At 41.8% G+C, this 12,500-nt stretch overlaps 3 protein-coding genes across 10 annotated transcripts in view; 1 reads left to right on the forward strand and 2 right to left on the reverse strand.

The window, feature by feature from the left end:
- Positions 1–444, reverse strand: part of LOC123504765 (organic cation transporter protein-like) — a 12,345-nt gene extending 11,901 nt beyond the window's left edge. Inside the window, exon 1 of the mRNA XM_045255570.1 lies at positions 29–444. Coding sequence (XP_045111505.1) covers positions 29–234 — 206 coding nt within the window. The 5' untranslated portion in view covers positions 235–444. The remainder of the gene's footprint in view (positions 1–28) is intronic.
- Positions 445–2,365: 1,921 nt separating this feature from the next.
- On the forward strand, positions 2,366–4,896 carry LOC123505091. The gene is made up of 2 exons (XM_045256140.1): positions 2,366–3,120; positions 3,953–4,896. The coding sequence occupies exon 1, from the start codon at positions 2,577–2,579 to the stop codon at positions 3,087–3,089; it is 513 nt and encodes a 170-aa protein (XP_045112075.1). The 5' UTR covers positions 2,366–2,576; the 3' UTR covers positions 3,090–3,120; positions 3,953–4,896.
- A 935-nt stretch (positions 4,897–5,831) lies between these two features.
- Positions 5,832–12,500, reverse strand: part of LOC123504941 — a 69,362-nt gene continuing 62,693 nt past the window's right edge. For 4 of the 8 annotated variants that reach the window (XR_006674991.1, XR_006674993.1, XR_006674987.1 and 1 more), the window contains exons 5-10: positions 12,041–12,124; positions 10,649–11,683; positions 10,324–10,514; positions 7,938–7,997; positions 6,452–6,578; positions 5,832–6,275 (exon numbers count right to left, since the gene is read on the reverse strand). Coding sequence is in view for 1 of the 8 variants with exons in the window: in XM_045255899.1 (XP_045111834.1) it covers positions 11,042–11,683; positions 12,041–12,124 (726 nt within the window). In the remaining 7 variants the exon portion in view is untranslated. Of the gene's footprint in view, positions 6,276–6,451; positions 6,579–7,937; positions 7,998–9,548; positions 9,817–10,250; positions 10,515–10,570; positions 11,684–12,040; positions 12,125–12,500 lie in introns of those variants that run through there. The other 4 variants (XR_006674988.1, XR_006674990.1, XR_006674989.1 and 1 more) reach the window with 4 other exon arrangements.

Here is a 12,500-nt window from a genome sequence, read left to right on the forward strand (position 1 = left end):
AATTTATTAGAAGAGGAAAAAAACCTACCTTTCCTCGGCACCAAGACCAGCGTCCTGCAGGGCCTCCACAGCACACCAGTAGTCGGGCGTGAGAGTGATGAAGAACTGCACGAAGTATATGAGAGCCAGATTGAAGGAGGCCGGGGCGAGGCCGAAGAACAACAGCCAGTGGTAAGTGCCGAACTCTCCCACGTAGGGCAACACGTCGTCGAAGTCAACAAATTCTGACTCCATGGCAAATACAGCAGATTAATCGACCTTGAAGAATTTTCGATGACGAAACAGTGTAGCGAGTCTGATAAAGATGTGGGATTCCAGGAAATTGGTCACCATGCACGTGTGCTGCACTATAACAAGAGACGTTTATCACCACTTGGGTATTCAGATCGTCTACTGCTGGAGTGTAACTAAACCATAGTGCACGTGTGTGCGGCGGCCAGGGTACTGTTGGATTGGTAAGGGAAGGTAGACTCGGGACTTGGGATTACCGCTACGACGTCCGCTGATAACCTTGTATCGTATCACTTATTCTTATTTATTGTTTTTATGTACTGATGGCTATTTTCTGTTCTCGGAGAGGATGCTATGTGATACTATTCTAAATTATGCAGATATAATTCTTACATGCAATCTTACATTACATACACACACACAGAAAAGAAAAAAAAAAAAAAATGCAACTAATAATTTACTGAGCCTGTCACTTCCTTCTCTAGAAGAGAAAGTAACCACTTTCTCTAAAAGAATAAGGAAGCGTTGTTTACATGTGTCGTGCAGATATGTCAGAACTGAGATCATCAGCGTGATAATCTGAGGACGAGAAGGAAGAGTGTGCCAAGCTGAGGCAATGGTGACACCGCCTCGCCGCGCCGCATCACGCCGCGCAGCATCGCCTCGTCCACACAATGGTCCGGTGACGCACTTCCTCCCTGCACTCTCACCCACATCTTGCACAAAACACGTCTCTTTGTCACTTCCCTGTTCTTCATCAACATGCATCATACATTTCCTTATGATGATACTTTCTATATTCATATATCAGCCGCCGCCGTCACCAACACCAACAATAACATTGATAAACATAAATGATAAATTTGAACGAGGGTGATGTCATTATTATCATCGTTATCCTTGCAAGACAACAATATTTATCACAATGGTTATGGCATATTACATTCTTTCTTGCAATAACCCATGGGAAGCAGCGAGGGGGATGTAATAATGTATCCAGTGTAATTAAATAAAATGGACATTTTGTGTGTAGCTATAATATACGTAATCTTTTATCGCAGTAGGAAAACGATGAATGAGTGTTTAGAGTTTCTGTTCAATGAATAATACATGGGTGTAGGCTGGTGAGCACCTGCCGGGCACGTAGGTGGGAGTCTGGAGGGCGACGATATCATGGCGACGTTGCTGCATGCAAGTTAACCAATAAGTTAATTGCTAATGGACAGACTAAAGACATCTTAAGCAAGCAAATAATGAACCGTACAAGGAAGAAATGCATAATCTTTGGTCATATCAATAGGAACGTGAACGTGGTCTTTTATGCCCTATGACAGAAGACGCGACTCAGTTCACTCCAAAACCGATACTTCGCGCTCCTCTCCAGTAAAGAAGAAAGATCTTTAAGATCCTTTTTCTCTGGATCATATATTGACACACATCCACAGTGACAACATTGATGTCAGGCAGCAGCTCGAGCAGTGGTATATCAGCTGTCTTTATATATTCATTTATGCGATGTCCGATGTCTTGCAGCCTGCGTTGCACGACTGACAGCATCGCCTGTCAATTGTCGTTGTATTGCTCGTTTATCTATTCATGCCGTGTTCGGTGTCTTGCTGTCTGGGCTGTACCACTAACAGCATCCTTTACCCTTGGATTCAGTAAGGTCATATTTCACATCGTGACAGTGAATCATGGAAGTGACGCAACACGGAAGACGCGAATGTTTCATCAGCGGCTCTGCGACCTGAGGCTGGACACGTGACTTGGGAGGAAGTGGGCGAATCTTGGGCTCCCGGATGTGCTGGTCTGCTTTTTGGAGGACTCCGTCACGGTGTGCTGCTGGTGTCTCTCCTTATGAATAAATCATTAGTTAATCACTACTTTCACTTCGCTATGTGAAGTTGTTTGAAATCCAGAACAAATCTATTCTCGTATGTTTTCTCATGTATCACAAGAATTTTTACATTTGATCAAGGGGAGCTTCAGAGGTAAAAAATTATATATAAGCAGTGCATGTCATCGGTATAGAGGTCAGCTGTATTTTATTCCGCAGGGAAATTAAGAAAATAAGTATACAAGTAGTGTCTGGCATAACTATGGAGGTCAGCTGAGATACCTGTCTTTCTTCTTCCTTTTACCGACCGTCGAGACAGTCAGCACACTGGTTGCGGCACTCCTCGCTTACGCATCGGCCTCGTCTCGTTACCACTGCTACCACCACCGCCATCACCACTGCCGCGGCTACTTCTCGAACCCAAACATAATCAAGAAGAAAACAGAGAGAGAAAAAAAGAAACGCGTGGTCATATCACCATTTTTAGTGTGACCAAGTTGACCGTAACATGATTCCCAGTGTTTCCCGTTGGGTGGTGACGATGGTGGTTATCTTCGGCGTGCTTGTCACTTTGTCGTTGTCGAACTCAGGAGCTCTTGCGTTACATATCCAGCCGCGGGTACTGAGCGACCACTGGCTTGGCTCACCTCTGTCAGACACCACCGACACAACGGATCAGATCTCTACCACACCGCAGGAGTTTGACACTACCGATGTTTTCCCGACCACAGTGATTCCAACTACTACTGAGGCTGTGTTGGAGAGTGACACATTACCGCCGTTCTTGGAGTCTGTGATACCCAAGTCATCGGGTTTGCCGTGGGAAACTGACGTGGATGAGCTGATTATCAACATACCCAATCCCGTTTGTCCAGTTGGGTACCGCTCAGACTACAGAGGCAAATGCAGACAGATCTTTCGATTTCAATTGAGTCGAGATGTCTACCAGGAACCGATGTCGCCTGGGTCAAATCCCTTCATCGTGCAGCGTCAGAGGCCACATAGTAACGCGCTCTTGTGAAGGGATCGCACCAAGGCAGCTAAGACGTAGGGTGTGTATCATTAGAGAGGTTGCATCAGGAGTTAAGGGTCGCGCCTCTCTTCCCGCCACTAGATCAAACCAACGGCAATGGTTGTCCGAAGAATGGCCGTAGAATAGTTCAGGGTTTTGGAAGTGGTTTAGTGCAGTTCCGTTTTGGTAACTTGTATTATGTGATTGGCTCATGTGTTTAATTTAAGGTACTGGTGAATAAGATAACGCTGGCGTTTAGTTAAGTGGGCGTAACAGAGGTTATTCTTTTGTCATAATAATGGTTGTGAATTGTGGTGTGTAATGATATTAAAAATCTTTCTTTAATGTCATTGATTTGTTCTTTGTGTGAGCGTGTGAGTATGTTTCAGAATGTTCTATTTTGTTTCTTGATAACGGTTATCATTGTTAGCTTCAATAAACATTAAATAAAGCTATATTGTTATGTAAATCTCATACTTAAATATACTTGATTTCTAGAGGCATACCATCAACAAAGGATGGAAAGCACATAGATAGATTAGACTCTGGATGTCTACAGTGATGAGACTTGACCGGGAGTAGATGGGAGATGAGAGATGAGGAGAAACAGGAGGAGATAGAGGATATAAGAAGTTGAATTATGAGATGAAGGATTGAGACCGGGGAATGGAAGAAAGGTGAGGGTGATAAAAAGTGAATGGCAGGAAAGAGTTGAGATCGATAGAAGATATACAGGTAATGAGGTAAGGAAGATAGAAGATAGAAAATAGTGAAAATTGTGAAGCGTTAGAAAGGATGAGGTGAGGCTGGTAAAAAGGAAAGTTGTGAGTGGGTCGTGAGTATAGAGGTAACTCACTTTGTTACACACACAGGTAGTGCCATCCAGGGGAGACACGCCAGGAATCCTCAACCTCCGTCCCTTGAAGCACCACCAGATCTCCTGAAACACGCCCTGCAGGACAATGAGTGCAGGTCAACTGGGGTCACAAATACGATTTATGATATAAGGTAGAGTTTTCTTGATATGTATCCTACTCATTCCATGGAGACAGGGACCAGCGATGGTCGTATAAATGACTGTTGAGATGACAAGTACTTTCTTCAGCTTCATATTGTAAAATTATTGAACTGCTTATGCTTGTTGAGGAAGGTTTATCACTTTAGAAGTGTTATTATCGTATATCATTATAATCATATAGCTGTGTCGTGGGCATTGTAACGTGGCTGACTGTAATGTATATTGTGTTTCATCTGCTCTTCGCTATCATCTAAATCACAAGTCTCTGAGGGATAGGGGGTATGGGATGGAAAAAAAAAAAAAAATGATTTGGGAAAAAAAAAAAAGAATTTCATTACCTCCTGTATTCGGTTCTCCCTTTTCCGTCGTAGCACTTTCACCCCAGCTACCCTTGCTCTTTTCTTCTTCCTCTTCAACTCCTTCACACACTTTTCTGCCGTCTGTGCCGGGCCGATATTGCCCTGAGGTTGCTCCCACCTCCCTACAGCAGGACAATTCCCTCCCTAACTGCCTCAACACTCACCTTTACCCTCCTAAAAAATCGTATCCACTCCTTTCACATTCAGGCTTTTCAAAACACTTTCCTTTACCCGTATGGTTGCATGCATCCTGGTGTTCGTCCCCATGCTGTCCTCTTTACCTGATTTGCATTGTCTCAAGGAACCTCAACAAGGCTGCTCCTTGTCCGTCCTCCCGGCATCCAACTGATGATGTCATGTGTTTACCTTCCGAGCGCTGGAAACAGAATTACATTCCTCAACTTACCTTAGCCATGTTATTTATCAGTTATTTTTTTTCTATCTATCGATATATATATATATATATATATATATATATATATATATATATATATATATATATATATATATATATATATATATATATATATATATATATATATACACACACACACACACACACACACACACACACACATACATATATATATATATATATATATATATATATATATATATATATATATATATATATATATATATATATATATATATATATATATATATATATATATATATATATATATATATATATATATATATATATATATTTGAGTTTGTTCATCTATTTTTATGGTTAATTTAGGATTTCCTTCACAATTGACTATGGAAACACCTGGAAGATTAGCTAAATATTGATAGAGAAAGATAGGGATTTATTCATAAATTCGAATGAGTTTGCCGGCGCAGGTAAGGTGTCATGTCCTATTGTCTTATTTGTCACTAATTACACCTTGCTAACATTGTGTAACGTTTATTGGAAAATCTTATTACATTTTATCATTAGCTATTGTACCGTGGTTTTATTATGAAACACTTTTTTAATTAATTACCGGTCCTCCCCTTCCGTCTTCATCTGCTCCTCCCTGCCCTCTCCCCGCCTGGATCACCCCACTACCACCATCTCTCCTTTCTTCTCCATTTGTGTGTGTGTGTGTGTGTGTGTGTGTGTGTGTGTGTGTGTGTGTGTGTGTGTGTGACAACAGCAACAATAACGCATTACCTTTCACCGTAAACATTAATAGCAAGCAATGCGTTTCTCCTCACACAGAACACTACATCTTGATAGTGTGCCTCAAGTGACTGGCACCACTGAGGAGAGTACGAAAATCTAAAAGCACGAAATACGGGAGACACGCAAGGTTTCAGCTTAGTCTAAGGTAAAGGAATTCTTACCATTTCCAATACATGGATGAAAGTTAACAAAACACAATCATATTGCACATATTTGATTCATGAATATGTTACAAAAAATATGACAGCAATAGCTAACAAAAGTACTACAGATAACTTAGTGCGTTTTGAAAAAAGAGAGGAGATTCAGTTTTACGAAGAATAAGTTTATGACAATGAATGCATGATTTGGAAGTCCACACAAATACATAAAAGAAAAAAAAAACATATTAAAAGCAGATCCTATAGGTTGTCTTCCTAGTCTGAAGGGAAGACTATGCGTCCACCATTCACTGGCTGTGTTCCAAGATTTGTGCTGGACACTTCATAAGATTCCGCTCCTCCGGCACCATCAGGGTGGGGTGGCCTTGCAGGGGGAACAAGGGAAGGCCTCGGCTGCACCTGCTCCTCCGCAGAATTCCCGGCGTAAGGAAATTCTTCCTCAGCGCTGAATGGCGGTGTATCTCCCCCATGTTCTTGCAAAAACTGCAAAATAAGGACACATTATAGCTATGTAATGTGATACATTCCAATAAACACGTATTATCTTCTGTTAGTAATGACGCCTTGTGAGCAACGCTGTGTAACACTGATCATCTGTTTGTTAGTAGTGTGGTGGTGGTGCAACGCATGCCTGAGGGAGAGGCTGGTTGACATTATACCTGTCTCAGCAGTTGGTTGAGTAGGTCGTCCACAATCTTAATGACTGCCTGTTGTTCTGGGGTGTAGCTTTCTTCCGGTTTCAGTAGCGCAGGCCTGGATGCAGCGGGAGGCAGGTGGGCGCTTAGACTAGGGAACAGAATGTCATTAGAGGGATGAACAATTCTACTATTACTATTACTACTACTACTACTACTACTAATACCCCCACCACTACTTCTAAACTCTGTTCATGAATACTCGAGGCACAAACCTCTCCTTCTGGATAGAGCAACTTAGGTAACAACTCAGGGGATCATAGTTCTGGCCTGCTTTTTTTTTTTTTTTTATGTTGTGGTGCTATCTGTAGGCACACTTGAAGAGTATGTAGGAAGCGCTATTCAGCTTCCACTATCACACTGGAACAAAACCATGCCGCTTATACCTCAGCCTATGCTTTGTCCAGGAACTGCATTTGCACTTCCTCTTGTTAAAGAAAAGTAAGTAAATAAAAAATTAGAGAAAAGCTGAGACGTGCGCGATGGCAACTTTAGAGTCGGAGGTGGTTGCCATGAGCCCAACCTATCGACATGCTATATACTTTACCTTTCTAAATTGATGAAATATTATTTAGTATTCCAGTATGAAAAATTTAGTCACATTCTTTTTAGTTCAAATGAAAGGTTTTTATTACATATATCATGTTTACTTTTCCATTTGGGATAGCATACGGAGAACCGGGATGGATATGAAGCCATCCCAACTTGGTTCCGCTAATCCCGGGCAAGTTCCAGCTATCTAGAGCGGATGTTCCTGGTTCCGCGTATCATAGGCCAGTGTGATAGGGCCTTTATCCACTACGCCACCGCCTCCCTATATACTAGTTGGACGTGTTTAATGGATGTGGTTGAGTGACTGACTGGTTTGACTAAATGGATGGGCTAATGGTAAGTAGATAGGAGACGAGTGGATGGATGGACTGGTGAGCCTGTAGGTAGTGTGGGCCTGTAGATGGATGTGGTTGAGTGGTTGGCTGAATGGGTGGACTAATAGAGATAGGTAGGTGGGTGGGTGAGTGGGTAGCAGACTTGTGGCTTGCTTTGGAATGACAGGGTGGGCCACTGATGACAGGTCAAACATTCCGCCTGGGTGAGGGAGTCGAGGGATTAGCAGCAGCACATGAAGGGCAGAACAATCTATAAGAGAGCCAGGTGTCCGGAAGTGTATATCAATGTCAAACCCTCTACCACACCTTAGGACGCTGCCATCCATGGGGACAGAATCCAGGCTTCACCAAACTTCATCGTGAGGGAATTTAAGGCTTTGTGTCTCTCACGTTTGTGAACAGAGTATATCACTATTACTACTAATACTACTACTACTACTTCTATAAATATAAAATGTTAAGTATGTATGAAATTTATCAATTGATCCGTCCCCTGTCACCCATAAAAAGTTTGCATTGAAAGTATTTTGTATCATGAATTTGAAGGCAGTGGGAACACTTACAAACACACCACGATAGCCAGAACCAGAACAGTGGGGCGCGCCATGTTCTGAAGAGCGTCTCTGCAGAAAACAAACAGCAAGGCGTTACTCATGAACAGTGGTATGGGAACAGAACATTCTCAGTTCCTTTTCTCATGAGGACTGATAAACATGGCTTGAAACATTGCTACACTCACCACATCACCACATGGACAGTTCACTACTTATCTGTTATTATCATTATTATTTCAGGTGTTTGTTGTTGTTATTATTATCATTATTATTATTATTATTGTTGTTATTATTATTATTACTATTATTATTATTATTATTGTTATCATTATTATATTATTATTATTATTATTATTATTTTTATTATTATTACCATCATTATTATTGTTATCATCATTATTATTATTATCATTATCATTACTATTATTATTATTATCATCACCATTATTGTTGTTGTTACTATTATTATTATTATTATTATTATTATAATTATTATAATGATTATTATTATTATTATTATTATTATTATTATTATTATCATTATTATTATTATTATTATTACTATCATTATTATTATTATTATTATTATTATTATTATTATCACTATTATTACTATCACTATTATTACTACTACTATGATTTTCTTTATTTTCAAGACGAGTTATAACTTTAATTTCTCGCAAGGATTGGTGTGTTTTGACTCGATGAATACATTAATAAAGAAATAATAGAAAAAAAAAAACTCATTATGTATCCTTTTACCTTAAAGCACTCTTCGGAGGTCAACAAACTGAGCGTAAGTAGAGACGCAAACTAATGGCAGAAAAATGACGTTACTATGCCTAGAAAAAAAAAAACCCTTGAATTACTCAAATTTGGTTCAAAAGTAAACTAACTTAAAAAATAATTCTTTTCACATTACATGAATTATACTTCTTTCAGCAATATGATCACTTTTATGGGTGAATGTATGATTATAAAAATGTGTTTTGTTCAAGTTACATAGTGAGTGATGTCTGAACAAAAATGGTAGCGAAGCCAACGAAGGCAAAGGCGTCACCAACCTTCCTTGAGCCCAACACCACAATCAGAGTACTACCTACCTGTGGCCAATGGAGGGCGGGAGTGACTGTGGCGGGAGAGGGTTATGGGGACATATTTGTACAGTACGGCTCGCGTCATTTGAGAAGACAGGAAGTGGTCTTTCCACTCATCCCGAGTTATCATCGACCTGCTATTGGCCAGCAGGTGATAACGGGCCTCAGCTGATTAAGGGTGATAATGACGCTCGTATAGATGAATCAACACACACGAGATCCACTGAACCTTTCAAGCGCTCACTTCCTTCTGAACCTCTTCAGACTGGATTGCGTTAACACAAAAACGATAAACCATTTCTCTTCCGGGACGTGATTAGCAAACGCTTGGCCGAGCACAACGATGTGTCACGCAGCAGCCTCACCACGGCGATGCACATTCTCCCTTACTTCGCGAGCTAGAATTAACTAATGCAATAGAAAGGTACCCCAATAATCACTGATAATTCTTTTCACTGCGAGGTAACAAAACATTCATTCGATCCCATGCAGTGATATCAGGGAGTTTGGCAACGGAACTCACCAACCTGTCTGTTTCGCAATGCGTTCCTCTCCTGCTCTGCACCAACGTGGGATTCCCTATTCTGTTACCTGAGTTAGCGAGTGGCCAACCCCGGGGAATACCTCTGCACTGTAGCCCGGCGCCTTCCACCTTCCGTGTGATGCTATTGGTGACAAAACAAGCAAGGTATGTCCCTCATCAACACTGTAGCTTAGCTGTGTCATATTGAAGTGATGGCAGAGTCAAGGATATTCATCTGTCTCCGCACAACTCACTCGTGCTCTGAAGTCTGAGCCACGCCAGGAAAACAAGACAAATCAGATGACTGTTCAGGCTTCACACACACACACACACACACACACACACACACACACACACACAAATAAACGTAACTAAATGAAATTGATTTATAAATAAAAGCAATAACAATGATAGTAATAGTAATGATAATAATAATAATAATAATAATAATAATAATAATAATAATAATAATAACAACAATAATAAAAATAGTAATAATAATAATAATAATAATAATAATAATAATAATGATAATACCAATAATAATAATAATAATAATAATAATAATAATAATAATAATAATAATAATAATAATAATAACAATAGTGATAACAATAATTATCGACTGTATTTCCTACCTCAGGGTGAACTTAACCCGTTGGGTGATGAGGCAGCGAGGCTTATCTTTAAAGGTCAACTTACCTTATTGTGATCAGCAGTGAGGATGCGACACTAACGTCCTTTTAAAATAATGTAAGTACTGTACTGAACACACCTAGTCTCGCCTTTCACTTGTTGCTGCGAGACATGTAGTTTGAGAATACGAGGTGATCTCAAGATGTTTGAAGGTGACGGCTTGAGAGGCGGAGGAACCACGAGAGCACCGACTCCTGGACCGGATGGAAATGGAGGTGCAGGAACACTGCAATGTTGTATTCCTCACGACTCAACGCACGGCTGGCAACACTACCGTGCAACGCAGCTATTAGTCACGTTTCGGATTTTTTTCTCAAAACACTGGATTCACTTGCAGAAATCAAGCTTTATTACAACTTGGGGTAAAATCTTAACTTAGTCATAAGATAAACTGACCTACTTACATAGGTAGTGTGTAGATGCAGGAAGGTAAGTCAACAGGAGACCAGCAGAGATGCACCTCTGACAGTCAGCACGATCTTTGTGACAATGTTCGTCTTTGCTGACGGTACCGTGTTATGCTACAGTTAAGAGATTCTATTCTATTACACAGTAACATTCAGATATATAAAACATAACTTAAAATATTTTCACCCGCATTTATATATTACATGCTAGCTCAGGCCGATTCCATTTTCTAGCGTAAAAACTTGCGCGTCCACATCTTCACGGAACCGGGCTCGGCAGCATGACCGGCCGGCAGATGCTCCCGGCGTTCAGTGTGCACTGTTCCTGTGTTCCCGGAGACAGATGAGCGCGCCCACACAGCATCCTCTAACACTCCACGGTTACCTTCGTCACCTGAACCTGGAGTCACCGTTCAACACTTTATTGCTCGACCCATTGCTGGCTTTGGCAGTGTTCTTAAAGTTACTTGTAAATATAAACGGTCTTCGCTCGTATGGCTTCGCAGGACCGTAGAAACTATTTTTAAATGACCAGAGGAGGTAGAGGATGAGAGCAGACAGAACCGCCCCGATGGCCGTCACCACGCAGGACGCCACGAACAGGATGGGCAAGATATTGTTCACCTCCAAACAGCTCAAGTTCGCGTAAGACTTTGTCCTCCGCCAAGATGGGCCTCGCTGTTCGCACAGGCACGTCGTGATGTTGAGCAGCACGCCCTGGTCAAGGTCTACCGTCACACTCTCTAGGGTCACGGTCTCGAATTCCAGGGTGGCGTCCACATCGTCGTACTCGTACTCGTAGAGTGTCGAGTCTCCCCAGCCCCCGCCGCTGCCCTCACCCTCGTCCTCGTCGTCCTCCATCCCGGGCAGGGCCTTCGTGGCGGGCGCGGCGAGACTGTGGTCGGGGTGGGCGAGGGTGGAGTGTTCGGTGTGGCAGGTCATGGCAGCCAGCTGGGTGAGGTGCAACGCCGTAAAGATGCACACACACAGGCAGGTGACCACGCTGACACAGCACAGTGCCACCAACACGCCCTGAAAAAGCATCACGCCCACATCATGAACATTGTCCTCTGTGGTGACCGGAAATGACTTCTCTTACCTACACACATTGCCATGGAGCTAGCATTGCCCACTTCCATTTAAGAGTTACACATTGATAGAAGTAATGTACAACTTATATGATTATAATACTAATGCTAATGGCAACCAAAGTCGAGCCTCATCTTTGGAATCAATCTCCTGCATCTTTACTGTCACGGCAGTCACACACTTACATTTGATACTCATTTTTTATTTGGTTTAAAATAACTATAATACTGAAGTCTCACTCTTGTAATAAGACATTCTATGGCTGGAACATAGAGGAAGGCTTGGCGGAAAGTCTCTCACCTTGATGACGCTGCCAAGTGTACTGTGACGGCGCCTCTGGAAGCAACTGATGAGGATGGCGCCGCACACCCCCGCCAGGAACACCTGAATTATCAACACAAGGATAAAAACTAGTCAAGTTCCATCCTCGTCCCACACAAACACATTCCCCGGAGTGGCCGCAGGGACACCAACATTCCTGGACCAAACATCCGCCGTATACTTACTATATAACCCCAAATTAATTTCCTTATTTACTCAACCAAATCGAGGCCTGACAGTGACCCATTACCTGTGTTCAAAGTGTGGGCTTATTCACCTTACATTAACGGCAGCCACACCCCGACGACACCTGTCATCTGCCAGGCCAGACAGGTTCAGCTGGGCTCCGTGCTGAACGGGAATGGTTTAGCACTCATAAACTTGCCCAAGGTCTAAAATACTACTCCTCAAATGTTATATTCCCTTAATAAGCATATTT

The sequence above is a fragment of the Portunus trituberculatus genome, chromosome 17 (assembly GCF_017591435.1).
Source record: "Portunus trituberculatus isolate SZX2019 chromosome 17, ASM1759143v1, whole genome shotgun sequence".
In the NCBI taxonomy this organism is placed as follows: domain Eukaryota; kingdom Metazoa; phylum Arthropoda; class Malacostraca; order Decapoda; family Portunidae; genus Portunus; species Portunus trituberculatus.